The sequence below is a fragment of the Ranitomeya variabilis genome, chromosome 5, assembly GCF_051348905.1.
Source record: "Ranitomeya variabilis isolate aRanVar5 chromosome 5, aRanVar5.hap1, whole genome shotgun sequence".
Lineage (NCBI taxonomy): Eukaryota > Metazoa > Chordata > Amphibia > Anura > Dendrobatidae > Ranitomeya > Ranitomeya variabilis.
The window spans coordinates 498,326,475-498,343,899 of NC_135236.1; the positions used below are offsets into that span (position 1 = coordinate 498,326,475).

Here is a 17,425-nt window from a genome sequence, read left to right on the forward strand (position 1 = left end):
TATTATATTATGACAACAGTATCAAACAGTACATACATACTGGAAATGGTTTCAGACTCCTATAATACATTGATAAAGTACCTGTGCAGGTTTCAAAACCAGAGTATTCCCTGCAGCCAGACATGCTGCACTTTTCCAGGCAAGCATCATCAATGGATAATTCCATGGGATAACTATGGCACAGACACTGTGGGCAGAACACACAGTTCACATACAATCAGATCATTTTACCGCTGGATATATTGTGGGTACTGGGTTAAATTTGAGAAAAAAATAAGTTTATAATAAAGCATAGACAATTTGATCATTTTCTTCAAACTGACAATCAATGCCACTTTCAACAAAGGTTGCATAAATCTATAATACAGGCAAATAACAGAAAGTACGGTATGTAATACATCTTATTATAGAAATATGCTTTTTCCACTTATGAGCCACATCATCCCGTGCCTCTGCCTCTTGGAGTTATCATCTATTCTGAAAAATAGCTCATCTTCTGGTCAAAGAAAGACAGGCTGACAGCACAGTGAGGTGACAGGTTATATCTCCTATTATAATCTATGGAGAGGGGAGATAGGCATAGTTTGGAGCGTAGTGAGAAAAAGTAAAGGTGATGGTAATCTCCAAAAGATTAAAAACACGACTTTCGGTGACCGCTCATCAGTCCGGGACTTGTGCTGCCCTCGTGAGAACCGGCCGCTGTGAAATGAAGGTAACCTTACTGAAGTCACCTCAGTTCACAGTGGCTGGGTCTCACTCTGCACTCCGCGAAACTCGGCAGAGGCTGCTGCTCCAGTCTATGGAGCTGCGTTCTCTGAATAAAGCTCCATAGACTGGATAAGGCTTCTTTCACACTAGCGTCGGGCTCGGTCCGTCGCAATGCGTCGGGCCGAGGTCCCCGACGCTAGCGTTGTCTCCGCCGCACAACGGGTGCAGCGGATGCATTTTTCCAGCGCATCCGCTGCCCCATTGTGAGGTGCGGGGAAGTGCGGGGAGGTGGGGGCGGAGTTCCGGCCGCGCATGCGCGGTCGGAAAAAGCGGACCGTCGGGAGCAAAAAACGTTACATGTAGCGTTTTTTGCTCCCGACGGTCCGCCACTGCACGACGCATCCATCGCACGACGGGTGCGACGTGTGGCAATCCGTCACAATGCGTCGCTTAATGTTAATGGTGAAAAAACGCATCCTGCAAACACTTTTGCAGGATGCGTTTTTTCGGCAAAACGACGCATTGTGATGGAATGCAGTTAACGCTAGTGTGAAAGTAGCCTAAACGATCGTCTTGGGACCTCCATTTGTATTACGGCGGAATCTGTGGATTATTATTATTATTATTATTTTAATAAATGGGGTAAAGAAGGAAATTGTTGGGGAATTTTTTTCCAATAAAGATTTTTTCAGTTTTTTTGTTTCAAATAATGATTTTGTGTGTGTTTACTTCTTTTTTCTTACTGGGTTAGTAATGGGAGTGTCTGATAGACACCTCTCCATTACTAACCTGTGGGCTTTATGTCAGTGGACATTACACAGCTGACATCAACCTCACAATCCCATTACCCAGATTGTCACCACACCAGGGCAATCGGGATGAGCCGAGGCTATGTGCCAGAATTGGTGCTTCTAATGGATGTGCCATTTCTTGGATGGGTGAGGGATGGTCTTATTAGGCTCGGACGGGGCCAAAATCTATGGCCCTTCTCAGCCTATTACTATCAGTCCCCAGCTGTCTGCTTTTCCTTAGCTGGTTATTAAAATTAGCGGGACCCCACTTCCTTTTTTAAGGCTCCCCCATTTTTAATAACCAGCAAAGGCAAAGCAGACACCTTGGAACTGATATTAATAGACTGAGAAGGTCTTTGGATATTGGCCCCTTCCCTGCATAATCAGACCAGCATACAGCTGTTTGCTTTCCTACGGCTGGTTATAAAAATAGGGGGGACCCCAAGTCATTTTTTTATTTAGTATTTTTCATTTATTTATTTGGGGTCCACCCTATTTTCAATAATCAGCCAAGGTAAGGTAGACAGCTGGAGCTGGTATTCTCAGGCTGCGAAGGTCCATGGATATTTTTCCCTCCCCAGCCTAAAAATAGCAGCCTGCAGCCACCGCAGAAAAGGTGCATCCATTAGATGCGCCAGTTATGGCGTTTTGTCTGGCTCTTGCCTCTTGCCCTGGTGCGTTAGCAAATGGGGTAATATTTTGGTGTCGATGTCAGTTGTGTAATGTTTGCTGACATCAAGCCCAGAGGTTAGTAATGGAGCAGCATCTATCAGACACCCCCATTATTAACCTGGTAAATAAATAGTTTAAAAAAAATACAGACATACAAGAAAAAATACTTTATTTGAAGAAAAACTTCCCCACGCTCCCTCGTTTACCCATTTATTAAATAAAAATAAATCCAGGAAGTTCCGACGGTAAGAGTGCATTTAATACTATGGAGCCTTGTTCTGAGAATGTTCATAGTTCACTCCCGTTCAGCGGCAGGCACAGAAATTCTCATGCCTGCCTTTGATTGTGATTAACCCTCTTGAGCCTCATTCTAAGAAAGTTATTACCCCATTTGCTAACACACTAAGGGTATGTTTCCACGGTAAGTAAACGCTGCTTGTTTGACGCTGCGTCCCCGCAAGGCATATCACAGGGCCCTATGGCGAGGGGTGCGATGATCCCGGATGTGTACTGTACACATCCGGCATGATCGCGTCCCAGAAAGGGGGCGGGGCTTAGCGCCGAGCGGCTTCGCTGCTGCAGCGATACCGCCGCCCCTCCGGACCGTGGAGCCATACCCTTAGGCAGAGGTCTCAAACTGCATTCCTCAAGGGCAGCGAACAGGTCATGTTTTCAGGATTTCCTTGTTCTGCACAGGTGATAATTTAATCACTTACACACATAATGATTACAGCATCTTGTGCAATGCTAAGGAAACATTGAAATCACGCATGGTTTGCGGCCCTCGAGGAATGCAGTTTGAGACCCCTGCACTATGGCAAGGTAGAAGAGCCAAGCAAAGCATCAGAATTGGCACACCTAATGGATGTGCCTTTTCTGCGGCAGGTGCGGGCTGCTATTTTTAGGCTGGGGAGGGCCAAATATCCATGGCCCTTTCCAGCCTGAGAATACCAGCCCACATTGGTCTACTTTACCTTGGCTGGATATCAAAAATAGGTGGGATCCCATACAGTTTTTTTAAAATGATTTATTTAAATCATATAAAAAACAGCGTGGGTACCCCTGTATTTTTGATAACCAGCCAAGATAAACCAGACAGGTGAGGGCTGCAGCTCGCAGCTGACTGCTTTACATGTGCTTGTTATCAAAAATAGGAGGGACGAAACATCTTTTTTTTTAGTATTTTTTTTCCACATGCTGGGCCGGCCAATCATAGCCATGCTAATACTTGGCATGGCTGTGGTGGGGCCTGAAATTGGCTGTGCTGAAGTATTTCAAAAAGATTTTTTCGGGCTACCAAATCCAAAAAGTTTCAAGGACTTCCGTGAGTCCATCTACGGACACTAAGTGTCCGGTACAGATCCGGAACTTTAGCATTTGGGTTTGACCATCAGCCATTAGCGATTTATTCCTAAGTCAAGGCATAATTACCCAGAATGGCTACCACAGCATTCAACATCATATCATCCCATCTGGACTGCACTTCGTGAGACCATCATTTGTATTGTAACAATACCATGATTCAAAACACATCCAGGCTATATAAAGGCTATGTGACCAAGGAGAAGGGGGATTGAGTACTGTGTCAGATGACATGGCCTCCACAATTAACCAATCTCAATCTGATGGAGATGGTTTCAGATAAGTTGGACAACATAAGTATTCAGCACCTCTGGAAATTCATAATAATACCATTAGAAAGCCATTCCAAGTGACGATCTGATGAAAATGCTAGAGAGCCAAGAGTGTTTAAGACTATTCAGAGTTAAAGGGGAGAACTTTGAGGAAAGTAAGGTTTTACGCATAACCTGGTTTGTTTCACATGTTTCTTTACTACATGTTTCTTTGTGGTTTTACTATTTTCAGTCTGAATCTATAATATGCACATTCCAATAAGAACAAGGAAAAGCGCTGCATGAACAGTTGTGTCCAACCTTCTGACTGGTACTGTATGACTTAAATAAAAATTAGATTAAGTAAATTCAGCTGAATATGAAAGACAGGAGGATGCAATGGTTTAGGAAGAGAAGCAAAAGCGACATATTTGACCCTTATCATAATCCGGCTGCATTGACTCGCGGACAACCTGCATGTCCATCAGTCTGGATGCAGCCATCAGCAGCCCTTTTTCCTTTTTGATTGGCCAGACTCTTGTGGATGTTCAATAAATATCTAAGGGACAGAATAATTTTAATTTCTTGTTCTTTATACAGGAAAGAGATATATCTTTCTACAGTGTTAGCCAGTAGAGAGAAAAATATTTCGAATTGAGAGTCCTCAGTGGTTGATACATTTTAATGGCTTACTGAAAAGATGGTAACAGATTGTGTTATTCTATGCCTGATAAAGAGACCTGAGTACTCTCGAAAGCTTGCAATTTGTTACCATCTTTTCAGTTAGCCATTAAAAGGTATCAACCACTGAGGACTCTCAATTCAAAATATTTTTTTTTTGTTCTTTATAGTAACTCATGTACTTACCCTAATGGCTCTTTCTTTGTAAATGTTAAGTTACGATTTGGACGAGCTTGATTTATTGGAATAGTAGAGCCCTAAAAAATAAATGTTATTGTGTTTAATACATTTAATGTTTACCAACATTCTTATGTGTAACTTTAGCAACCACTGCTAGGCAGCCACTGTCAATACAAATCAAATGTTTGAAACAAAGATGACTTAAGGTCAATGTAATTACCATTTACTGTAAATGCTTAGATCTGTTTAAAAGCCCACGACATTAGATGGTCGGACAGTCATGCCAAATTAGTGGGTCCAGACAAATTTGATCTACTATTTATGAAGGCTTCACAAATCTCCCTTGACAGATGATGTTGGGGGAGGGAGATTGGGCAGTTTGAAATCAAACACATAAACCATTTATCGTCCAGGTATACAGGTCACCACCAGAGATGTCTGCCAGCGGTTCACTCCGCTCTCCCCTTAAAGAGCATATGAATACTTGCCCAAGCCAAGTGGACCAAGTATATTTTGGAAGTCTGGAAAGTTAGCTGTTGTTCAAATGACAGCTGTCTGTGGAGTATGGGATTTATTTTATTTATATCTAGGTCAGTAACCAGAAAGGTACGTTCACTCGTTGCTTTTTTGCAGCTTTTTTTCCTGCAGCCAAAATCTGATCTCTTGACAGTAAAAAAAAGCTGTAGGTTTTGCTGCAATTTTTTGCTTTGCTGCATTTTTCAGGATACCAAAGTTCACCTTACAACAATGAACAATACAAAGTGTTAGGCCACCATTGCAAGACATACCTTATGTGAAACCATAAAACATTTTTTTTTTATGTAAAAACAGCAGGGAGAAGTTGAATTGGTAGGGCATTATTTTCTTAACACCTTGGTAGGGATTCAGTTGGTAGGCCATTGTTCACTTTCACACACTGGTAGGGCTTTGTTTGCTTTCTCACCTTGGTAGGTTATTGAGTTGGTAGATCATAGTTTACTTTTAGAATTAAATGCCAGGAATGGAAGTTATTCTGGGCTCTCTGGAGTCACAACAAAGCAGTAGTAAAGTAAAAATGTAGGTTTATTGTCTACACGTTTTATAGTTCACCAACACCTTCCTCAGGACAACCATACATAACACGAGATAATCACACATACATGGTATAAATAATTTAAAATAATCCAGAGAGCACAGAATAACTTCCATTCCCAGCATCTAATCCTGACATATCCATAGAAAGCGGTAGCATCTGAATTTCGAGCTTTTTAGGTGCTGTGTCACACGCAAACCTATTAGGTGAGCAGTTCTGTTACTTCTTAATCTTTACCAATCATTTATTTTGGCTAAGAACCTATTGCGCTCTTGCATTTCTTTATAGTTTACTTTTACACATTCCACAGCAAACTCTGAGCCCCGGCCGCTTCTGTCATGAGGCAGATATCAGGGAGAGCGTAGCAAAATGCCTGCTCCCTATCTGACAGATGCTGCTCACTAGCTAACACAGTAGCGAAGTCTCAGTGCATTGTACTGTGCAGAGGAGCTGACCTGATAGTTTCTGACAGGCTCCACTGTCAGTGCTACACTCAGCTCCCTCCATGCTGCTCTAGTGGCCTAGTCCCACCCTAGATTTCTTTCTTAACACCTTATTGACAGAGCCAAATTTTTGAAATCTGACCACTGTCAGTTTATGTGGTAATAGCTCTGAAATTCTTTAATAAATCCCAGTGATTTTGAGACTGTTTTTTCATGGCACACTATAATTTATGATAATGTTAAATTTAGGTCAATATATTTTGTGTTTATTTATAAAAAATATCAAAATTTGACAAAAATGTAACAAAAAAAATTGCAATTTTCAAACTTTGAACGATTAGCCCTTTAATCCAGATAGTCATACCACAATAAATAACATTTCCAACATGTCTGCTTTACATCAGCACCATTTGTAAAATGTTATTTTATTTTGTTAGCATTTTAGGAGGTTTAAAAATGTAGTTGTAATTTTTCATTTTTTCAAGGAAATTTACAAAAACATTTTTAGTGACCTATCCAGGTTTGAAGTGACTTTGAGGGAAACCCCCCCCAAAGTGATACCATTTTAAAAACAGCACCCCTGAACATATTGAAAACTGCTGTCTGGCAGTTTGTTAACCCTTCAGGTAATTTTCAGGAATTAATGTAAAGTGGCATGACAGAAATGAAAAATTGTATTTTTACCACCTAAATGTCGCTAACGTCTAAACAGTCTGCTGTAGCCGGGAGACTCTAAGGCCGTTATATGGTTGTGAATTGCCATGGCAAACATCAGGACCACACAATCATGATCTCTGGGTGCCGATGGGGTTAAATAGGAAGCCCCCACACACAATAACCATTTATATGATGTAATCACTTTTGACAGCAGTATCTAAGGGGTTAAACAGATATGGACAGTGTCTACGCTGATCGTGGCTGATGCAGCAAGTTGTCAGCTACAGAGTACAGCAGACAAGTGCTGGATTGTCACCTGTATGGGGATGCTATTCTCTTACATCTCAGGTCCCCAGGTTCTCTTACATCTCTCAGGGCTGAGATCTCATCTCCCGAGATCTTGGTGCCAAGATCTCCATCTGCGCATGCACCACCCCGGCCGGCAGACATTTTTCCGGAGTCCAGTCCACCGTATAGGAAACCATGTCACTTGGTGGGCTCTCGGCTTTCACAAGATGTCCGCAGAACCCCCGCAGCATCGGACACCAGCAGCGGCGCTCCACACTGCACATCCAAACACCCCCTCATCCCAGCCTGTGGCCGGTAAGGTATATCCGCATGATATATAAACATTTTTTGGGGAAAAAAGTGCGGCTTAGGCTATGTTCACATTTGCGTTGTTGTGTGTTGCGTTGGCAACGCATCGGCGACGCAACGCACAACGCATGCAAAATGCATGCAAAACGCATTGTTTTGTGACGCATGCATCCTTTTTTTGCTTGATTTTGGACGCACAAAAAATGCAACTTGCTGCGTCCTCTTCGCCCTGACGCGTGCGCTGCAGTGACGCAAGCGTCACAAAACGCAAGTGCAACACATGTCCATGCGCCCCCATGTTAAATATAGGGGCGCATGACGCATGGGTCGCCGCAGCGGCGCCTGACGCTGCGTCGCACAACGCTAATGTGAATGTAGCCTTATAATCCGAAAAATACGGTACCTTACATGAACACTATATCCTTCTGCCTGTAGAATACAATAGTCAGGTTAATAACACCTGCACATTAACTGCTAGCTGCACTTTATGGATTTGGCCCCATCGTACATGACTATATATGGTTATTTACACTCTTAGATTGGAAACCTATATAATATGTTAATAATATTCAATGAATTGGGTACTACCTTTACTTACAACACCCATACATTGTTTCAGCTTCTATTTCTAAGCCATACTAAGCAGTATATGCCTCCGCTATTAAAAGTATGTTTTTCTCTGAAACGCCACAGCTTTACAGAGACAAACATACCTTGCTGAGATGGTACAGCTGGGGCCTGATACATGCTGGACATGGTTTGGGCAGCATGTATCACCTGTCAGGCTCCCTTTAAAAGGGTTGTCCAGGCTTGGGATAGAAGTCTGCATTCAATCACATAACTGTAGACTGCCAAATCATGACTGCCAAATCATGACAATGTTCAGTGTGTCTGTTGTCATGAGTACGATCACATGCGACCATATATTTGCAATTTGCAAGTGCCGACTAGATAAGATCAGCATCTTTCAATAGAAGAGAACTGAGAGAAGCTGGCATTTAATTCGCACTTACAGGAAACGAGTCACTAATCCTGCCCATCGGTGATAACATCACATGATCACCAATGGGTCAGCATGACAACCAGAGGTCTGCAGCAGACCTCTATGGTTGTCATTGCCAGATTGCTATGAGTTCCGCCCGGTGGTCGGCATTCATAGCAAGTGAGCATTTCTGCTACACACAGGCGATCTGATCATCACCTGTGTGAAGCAGAGGCGATGAAAGTACTGCAGCTTCTAGTCTCCCATGGAGACAATTGAAGCATGCAAAAAGTAAAAAAAAAAAGGTTTCTAAAAATATTAAAAAAGAAAAAATATATAAAAGTAGAATTCACCCCCTTTCGCCCTATTCAAAATACAACAATATACTGTGCATAGTGGACCTGTGGGTGCCTCATACTGTATATGGGAGGTGTGGGAGCAATATACTGTGTATAATGGAGCTGTGGTCCCTCATACTGTATAGCGGAGCTGTGGGAGCAATATACTGTCCATAGAGGAGCTGTGGGTGCCTCATACTGTATAGGAGAGCTGTGGGAGCAATATACTGTGTATAGTGGAGCTGTGGGTCCCTTATACTGTATATAATAAAACTGTACTAATTACTGCTAAGCTCAGGTGAGGATACCAAGATATTATGGTTTAAACTTGGGAAAATCACAAAAAGAAAATTGGTTTCACATCTTGCTGTACCTGTGTTTTTTCACCAAAAACACTGCAAAAACGGTTTAGCAGCATTTTTGCACTTACTCTTTGCTTTTTATGGGTGAAAGAATGCTGCAAAATTTTAAAAAGTAGCATTTTTCCAATTCAGTCAGGAGAAAAAATCAATTGTGTGCACACGATTTTTTGAAATCACGTAGCTTTTGCTGGTACTTTAAAAATCAGCTTTTAATTTACATAAAAAGTAGCAAAATGCAATGTGTGAACATAGCCTAAGAAGGGCATTAATCTTGTTTCAAAATCATCGCAGAAGGGGATTCTTTACTGTTAGAGCAGAATGATTTACAAACTCCGTCACACAATATTAAGATGTCTGATTCATTGAACAGGAAAAAGAACGACCTGAATGCCTTTCTTGAAAAACATAATTTAACACATTATAGGTAGTAGATCTTCACGTTGTACAATAAATCAATTCAGTAAATCAACTATTTCACCTACAAAACTAATAAGCAAACTCTTGATGACAGGTTTGACTTACAGTGTCCACATAAGAAATATGCAACTTTCATATTGTGTTATATGGACGCCACAACGAGAACAACCCTGTTTGAATGCAGGAACAGTGACGCCAGCGCTGATTGGGTGCAGGGCTGACGGGACAAAACAATCTCCCGTGAGCCTCGGGAACGCAAGTGGTGACACTGCTGGAACAGCACAGACACCGGAGATGACTATAGGTGTTTTTATTTTAATGGGGGGGTTAAACATTCAGAGTGAGAAGTGGTTGTCCTAGTATTGAACAACTCCTTTAAGTATTCCTGTGTTCCTTTTTGATGTACGGTACATGTTTTGTTACGTTTTGGAAAATGGAAAATCTAATGATGTGGTTTTTCAATAAAAATTAACAGATTTTTTAAAAAAATAAGCAAACTCTTGCCTGAATTTTGTCGCACCATCCAGCGAAGTACCTGAAGGTCTGCACAGACATCCCAACATGGGTCTTCAGAGCCAGTGTGTACACTGCTCCCGAATCTAAAGCTTCAATGGTGGCTAATTCTTCTTGATGCTCTTCCATAAGATCTGCAAGTCTAGTGTTCCAATAAAATGTGCAGTTACTAAGAACCATAGTCAGAAAATGACACATGCATTGGTAAAGTAGCTGTTTCTAATATGAGCACGTCTTCTGCACATCTGGACTAAGACCAGTGTGGGCAGATCATGAGTAATCAGACAAAAAAAAAAGATTTTTAATTATGCAATTTTTCTTTATCTGATCACAAAAAAATATGGAGAATAATGTGTCTGCAAATGAAATGGGCAGGGGAGACTGCTGTGGTTTGTGGAAAAGGCAGGATAGTACAGGCCAACATTTTTACTTTCAGAGACAGTGAATACTATGAATATTGGGTCTCATCTAACTCCTTTAGAGGAGGACAAAAGCCTCAAGCAATATATCAGGCCTGTCTTCCATCTCTAGTTGAGCCAAAGAGCAATCTTTAACACTGTGTATTTTGGAGCTGCTCCTAGACTATGAGTTGTCCTTTCATGTACTAATAAATTAATCGCGATATACAGAACCAAAGGTTGTGACGCACGCACTCACCTGTACAGTAATCTCCCCCTATCTCGAGCATTCATTTTTCCCCATTCCCCATTCTCAAAGGCTTCTTTTGCTGCTGCCACAGCCTTGTCTACATCTGCTACAGAGCAATAAGAGACTTTACATAACACCTGGAACCAAACAAATGTACATATATTCATAAATCAAGTTTACCCACATCTGCACACAACGTTTACCTAATTACACAGTGTGGATTTAGATTTCTTTTTTTTACTAATATATGTATTATATAAATAAGAAAACAAGCATACTTACAGATCCATCTGTCGGATTAATAGTGTCATATGTTTTCCCACTGTCAGAATCCGCAAACTGCCCATTAATAAAACACTGGTATGGCATTTTCACAGTCATATTGTTCACATTTAATGTAGACTGTAGATAAAACGAATAAACAGACAAGACAAGGCAGTTTATTAATATACACCTATGTGTTAAAGAGACAGATTTACTTGCCGTGGAGATTAGCAAAGTGATTTTATTTGCTTTAAATGGATATTCCCATCTCCAAGAGCTTATCTCAATAAGTAGTAGGTGTAATAATATTAGCAAATACCTCCAATTAGAAAAGTAGTATAGTTCTTCTGATTCGCCATGTGGCTTACCTCATGTGCAGGACCTTAGGTATCCATGGTTATGACCACTAACAAGGAACTGTCACTATATGAGTGGTCATAACCACGGATACCTAATCTAGCTCTTCATTTGGGTTTTTAAAACCATTCATATGTCCTGTAAGCACTCATATGGCCCTTTTTTTACATTTCCATTCTATAGTTGAATACTTATATATAGTTGAGTACTTACATAATCTATGACAATTTCTTCTTTATCTTCTCCCCGGAATTTCCTTACTGCCATCTGTATAAAGTCTTGGAAAGTGGTGGCCATGTAGACATCTTCATTCTGTAACTCTAAGCCAGCACATTTCTCTTTGATCTCTTCCACTAATCTGTACATAAAAGAAAACATATCACTTTAATATTACAATGATCGATATAATCCCACTCTCGTCTGTTCCTCCTGCTTTCTTGCAGCCATTGTGTTATCATTGTTTTAGTGCTGTGTTTTGTAAAGAATTGCTGCCATATGTTTGTTACAATCAAGTTTATTGATTTTTTTGTTTAAATGAGAGAAACGCCTATAACAAAGGCAACATAGAAGTTTAACAGGCTGATAGCTTACAAGCAAATATAGAACATATCCCAAATTCACAATCTTAAAGGGGTACTCTGGGGAGAAAAATGCACATTTTGTCATTTACTACTACTGACATTATGGATGCTGCTCCCGAGTGCTCCACCTCATTTTTGGGACACTTAATCACACATAAGGGGGGCATGGCTTGCTTCTTTTACCTTAAAAAAGCCAGCCCCCAGGCCAACTTCATATTTGTATATCCCCCATTCCTATCTCTATATTGTTGTGACTCATATGTCACATAAAAGCTGTAACGAGCACAGAACAAGTACTGTATGTGTATTGTTATGGCTAATTTTGCACTCTCTTCCCTTTTTTCCCTCTAGATCTTACGTGGCACCTCATGGCGCTCTCCCTGCTTACACTGTGCGTCCTCCGTGCTCTTTGGCATGTCACATACAATCTGTGAGTGTGCGTTGGCGATTTACCAGGGCAAGCAGACAGGGAGCCATGAGGTAAGACAAATAAAGAATCAGGGAGATAGCATAGAAAGAGTCATATCCGCACACACACTCGATTTGTGCTTCTTTGTAGCCCTACTTTGACATATGAGCCACAATACAAGACAGCAGAGAAAGGGTGAAGAAACATCATACATGCGCACAGATGATGCTTGGTCAGGGGTGGAGCAATTTTTGGTGTGATCCCCCTTATCTGTCAGAACGGCATCATTTCTTTTATGAACACTTGAACAAAGTAACACTTGAACATTAATTTAAGCAGTAACAACTGTGTAGGAGGCTTAAGCTGGGTGAAGAACAGCCAAACTCTGCTACAAAGGAGAGGCTGTGGAATATAGAACATACACCATGGCAAGACTGAGCACAACAATAAGGCCAGAGTCACACTTGGGAGAAACTCGCACAAGTCTCACGTCTCAATACCCGGCACTGCCGCCGGCATTCATAGAAATACATGCAGCTGAGCGCTCCGGTCCCGTGTGTCGGGGACAGTGCTGGGTATTGAGACGCGAGACTCGTGCGAGTTTCTCGCAAGTGTGACCCCGGCCTAAGACACAAAGTTGGTATACTGCAATTGCAGCACCCCAGAGTCCTGGTTGTTGCAGTACTGTGGCTCCGCCACTATGGGGAGCTATGGTACGTCTGATTACACTAAGGAGTTTCTCTGACCAGGTACACTGACACCACACTTCACACTCCGGCCACCAGGGGGGGTGGTCCTATCTAGTAGGCCACTCCTCACAACTCTGGTAAAACTGGGGGTTGGACAGGAAGACAGAGAGAAGTAGCTGGGAAGAGCTAGTGAGAGGACCTGTCAGGGATGGGATCCTGGCAGACTCCTCAGAGCAGAACTAACCAGTAAACAACGGGAATACAGAAAAGGAGAAATACCAGAAGGGGTCCTGCTGTTAGACCGAGGCAACATCCTTCTGAGGCGCAAATAGTCGGTGGCCGGAACGCCGAGCAAGTAAGAGACTTTAAGTACATTGCAAACCACGGCCGGACAGCTAATTACAGGTTGGCTGTCTCACTTAACACCTAAGCAGACAACGGAGGCAGCTGTGGGAGAGGGGCGACTCTAGGGTCCCGGAAGAACTCCAGGCCTACCCCGTCATACGGGTGCGTCCTACCATATCATCTGGAGGACGGAGAAAGAACAGTAGAGACAGAAAGAAACAGTTGTGAGGACTATCCCGGGAGCTCAGCAGGGAAGAACTACAACACACAGCGCTAGAAGGTAGATACTGATTCCCACCTGTAAGGAGGAACTCCTGATGTGTCGTTGGACCGGCCGGTCTCTGAAAACCCAGTTAACAGCGCTCTGGACTGAGGTCTCCAACATCTTCAGTAAAGAGGTAAAGAGACTGCAACCTGGTGTCCTCATTATTTACCGCGACCTGCACCGTTACAACACCACTTATTGCACCGGACGTCCCCCACTGACAGACAGGGCCACGGACCGGGTCTAGCCACCGTGACATCCCCAGGACTGAGATCTCAGAGGCCCGGCTCCGGGTACCCCTCGGCCCTGCGGCGGTGTGGGGGCGCTCCAAACTTGGCGTCACGAACAGGATCTACTTAAGCCTGAAGAATCAGGTCATGTGTGCCTTGGAACTGTGATTTATCGTGCTTGGACTGTACTTTATTGAGAGAACTGTGTGCTACTGCTTGCCACGGAGAGTTACCGCCAAAATTCGCCATTGCCGCGCGCGGAGGGAGGCGCCTTAGCTACGTGGGCGGGATCAGCCAAAAGAAGCGCGGAACGGAAAGCGCGGTAAGGCGCCAATCCCGGAAGAGGAACTCCGACCCCCAGCAGGTTAGTGGGAGGAAGGGACAGCCATGTCTGAGTCGGGAGGAGAGGAGGTGGCGGTCGCAGCCGTGGACGCAGGGGCAGCTCCGGTCCCCGCAGCGGGCGAAGCCGCAGCCCTAATACCGCCACTGGCTGCCGCAGAGCCCGCTGCCCCCATCAGCCAGTCGGACACCGCCGCTAACGCAAAAGCCATAATGCCCTTCTCCATGCCCTACCTGCCCGGAGCGACCTGGCTCCCACGATACTCTGGGGAGGCGCATACATTCACTGACTTTAAAGAAGGGCTCTGCAGCCTGCTCGAGTTCTATCCCCTAACCGAGCCCCAGAAAGTCCATATGATAACCGGCCAACTCTTTGGGGCGGCTCTTAGAGAATTGAAATCCTGGCCCGCTGAGGATAAAGGAACTGCACAACAGATTTTTGCCAAGCTTAAAGCCACCTTTGATACTCGCACTGCTACAGAAATTAAACTGATTTTTTATGGATGCAAACAAAGGTCACAGGATAGCTTGCGGGACTATGCCCTTAATCTCCAGGAAGCGATGCGGGCCATTAAGCAGAGTGACCCCGGCAGCATGCAGGATGAAGATAAAATCCTGAAGGAGCGGTTCATTGAGGGGCTCCTGTGCAGTCACCAGCGGGGCCAATTGCACTTCCTGGCTATGCAAAATCCAGACTTGACTTTTGTGCAGTTTAAAGATAAAGCTATCCAGGCATTGCAGGAGCGACAGCCCAGCCGCGCAGTAACACCCAGGCGCCCCGCTCTCACCTACCACCAGGAGGTGGCATCGGATACCCCAGTTGCCGCAGAGGCCGACGCCCAGAGCTTCGAGGACGACTCCCCCGCAGGACTTCGGCTCCAGATGCAAGAGCTAACTAAGAGCGTCGCTGCCCTGGCCCGGACGGTGCAGTCCCTACAGGAGGCCCCCAAAGAGAAGATCCAGTTGGCTTCCAGCCCGGAGGATGTCCCTTGGATGCGACAGAGGAGGACTCCGCCGACCAGGAGCCGGCCCGACGACCGCTTCCACCAGGATGGACGACCCATCTGCCGCCGCTGTCACCAGGTGGGCCATCTTGCAAGGTACTGTCCTTTAAACGAGCAACCCCTGGGGCAAAGGGCCAACCCCCAGGAGTAGGACGGTCAGGCCCGCAGCATTGGAGAACCAAGTATATTGGAGGACGACCAGTTCTCCCTGTAGTGATTGATGGAATCCCCTTGAATGCTTTGCTGGACACCGGTTCTCAGGTGACGACTATACCTTACGTGCTCTACAAACGGTATTGGGAGGACGCTGATATTACTCGTGGCCCTGACGATGATTTCACCATAATCGCCAGTAATGGTCAGCCGTTGCCACAAGTGGGGTATAAGGAGGTCACCATCAAAGTGGGGCGGGTGGAATTGAAAGCCCAAGGGATTGTGATTGTAGATATTGATCGTCGAGAATGTAATCCCATGATGACTCTTGGTACTAATGTTATAGAAAATTGTCTTGCAGAAGTGATTGTTTTGTTGCAACAGGTGGCAGAAAACGCTGGCCACAGTGAGCAACGTGCCCTGCAGAAGGAAATCAGAGCTCTGATGCAGAGACAGCAGGTAGAGCTGACTGGTGGTGAGATTGGTCGTGTCACTGTAAGTGATTCAAACCCCATCGCGATACCTCCCAAGAGTGAAATGTTAATATGGTGTCGAGCAGCCATAGGCCTCAGGGGTAGGGACTACCAGGCCTTGGTAGAACCTGTATATTCAGACAATAGGCCTACTGTTCTGACAGCCCGGGGGGTGGTCGACGTCCGACAGGGGAGAGTGCCCGTACGTGTCCTCAATTGTGGGGAGGAAGAGGTCCACCTAACCAAGTATACCACGCTCGCCAAACTGTTCACTGTCAATAATAGTGTAATACAGACACCTGAACCCTTGGTCCCGTCAAACGTGGCGGAGAACAAAGGTTCTGCAGAGCACTCGAAAGACTGGTGTCGGGAATTGCATGTGGGCACTGACTCTACCCCATCTCATCAAATACAGGGGGCTTACAGGGTAGTACACGAGTACGAGCAGGTATTCAGCAAACACCCCTCAGATTTTGGACAGGTGAAAGGGATCCAACATCACATCCCCACGGGAGATCACCGACCCATAAAAGAGAGATATCGCCCTGTACCCCCAGCTCATTACCAGTGTGCCAAGGACATGTTGCGGGAAATGAAGGAGGCTGGGGTGGTGAGAGACAGCTGTAGCCCCTGGGCAGCTCCGTTAGTCCTCGTTAAAAAGAAAGATGGTACAATGAGGATGTGTGTTGATTACAGGCAGTTGAATCGCATTACACATAAGGACGCATACCCACTGCCCAGGATAGAGGAATCTCTGGCTGCTTTAAAATCTGCTAACTACTTCTCTACCTTAGATCTCACCAGTGGGTACTGGCAGGTTCCTGTAGCGGAGGCAGACAAGGAGAAGACGGCCTTCACGACACCAATGGGTCTCTGCGAGTTCAACTACATGCCCTTCGGACTGTGCAATGCTCCAGGAACGTTCCAGAGGATGATGGAGTGCTGCCTGGGACACATGAACTTTGAAACTGTGCTGCTGTATTTGGATGATGTCATTGTCTTCTCTAAGACCTACGAAGACCATCTGAAGCACCTGGCCGAGGTGTTCGAAGCCCTGTCCAAATTCGGCTTAAAGGTGAAACCGTCCAAGTGTCATCTGCTCAAACCTAAAGTGCAGTACCTGGGCCATGTGGTGAGCGCTGAAGGAGTGGCCCCAGACCCCGATAAGGTCACAGTGATCAAGGACTGGCCAAAGCCTAGTGACCTCCACGAAGTCCGGCAGTTCCTCGGGTTGGTAGGTTACTATCGGAGATTCATTAAGGATTTCACCAAGAAGGCCGCACCCTTGCAAAATCTGCTGGTGGGCCAACCAAAGAAGACCAAGGGGAGGAAAACCCCCTTTGATTGGAACGAAGAGCTGGAGGAATCCTTCACCTGTTTGAAGTCGGCACTGACGGGAGAAGAGATACTGGCTTACCCCGAATACGATCAACCGTTTGTGCTGTACACAGATGCCAGTAATGTGGGATTAGGAGCCGTGCTGTCCCAGGTTCAGAACGGCAAAGAAAGGGTGATCGCTTACGCCAGCAGGAAACTCCGTCCCACGGAAAGGAACCCTGACAACTATAGTTCCTTTAAGCTGGAATTCCTGGCCCTCGTCTGGGCAGTGACAGAGAGGTTTAAGCACTACCTGGCCTCCGCG

At 44.7% G+C, this 17,425-nt stretch overlaps 1 protein-coding gene and 1 long non-coding RNA gene across 2 annotated transcripts in view; one reads left to right on the top strand and one right to left on the bottom strand.

Moving 5' to 3' along the window:
- Nucleotides 1–17,425, bottom strand: part of ALDH1L2 (aldehyde dehydrogenase 1 family member L2) — a 93,549-nt gene that overhangs the window by 15,617 nt on the left and 60,507 nt on the right. The window contains exons 10-15 of the mRNA XM_077265670.1: nt 11,509–11,653; nt 10,957–11,076; nt 10,684–10,811; nt 10,018–10,168; nt 4,652–4,722; nt 82–187 (exon numbers count right to left, since the gene is read on the bottom strand). Coding sequence (XP_077121785.1) covers nt 82–187; nt 4,652–4,722; nt 10,018–10,168; nt 10,684–10,811; nt 10,957–11,076; nt 11,509–11,653 — 721 coding nt within the window. The remainder of the gene's footprint in view (nt 1–81; nt 188–4,651; nt 4,723–10,017; nt 10,169–10,683; nt 10,812–10,956; nt 11,077–11,508; nt 11,654–17,425) is intronic.
- Nucleotides 1–17,425, top strand: part of LOC143776361 (uncharacterized) — a 31,309-nt gene that overhangs the window by 1,672 nt on the left and 12,212 nt on the right. Inside the window, exon 2 of the long non-coding RNA XR_013215810.1 lies at nt 4,038–4,115. This is a non-coding gene — a long non-coding RNA (uncharacterized LOC143776361). The remainder of the gene's footprint in view (nt 1–4,037; nt 4,116–17,425) is intronic.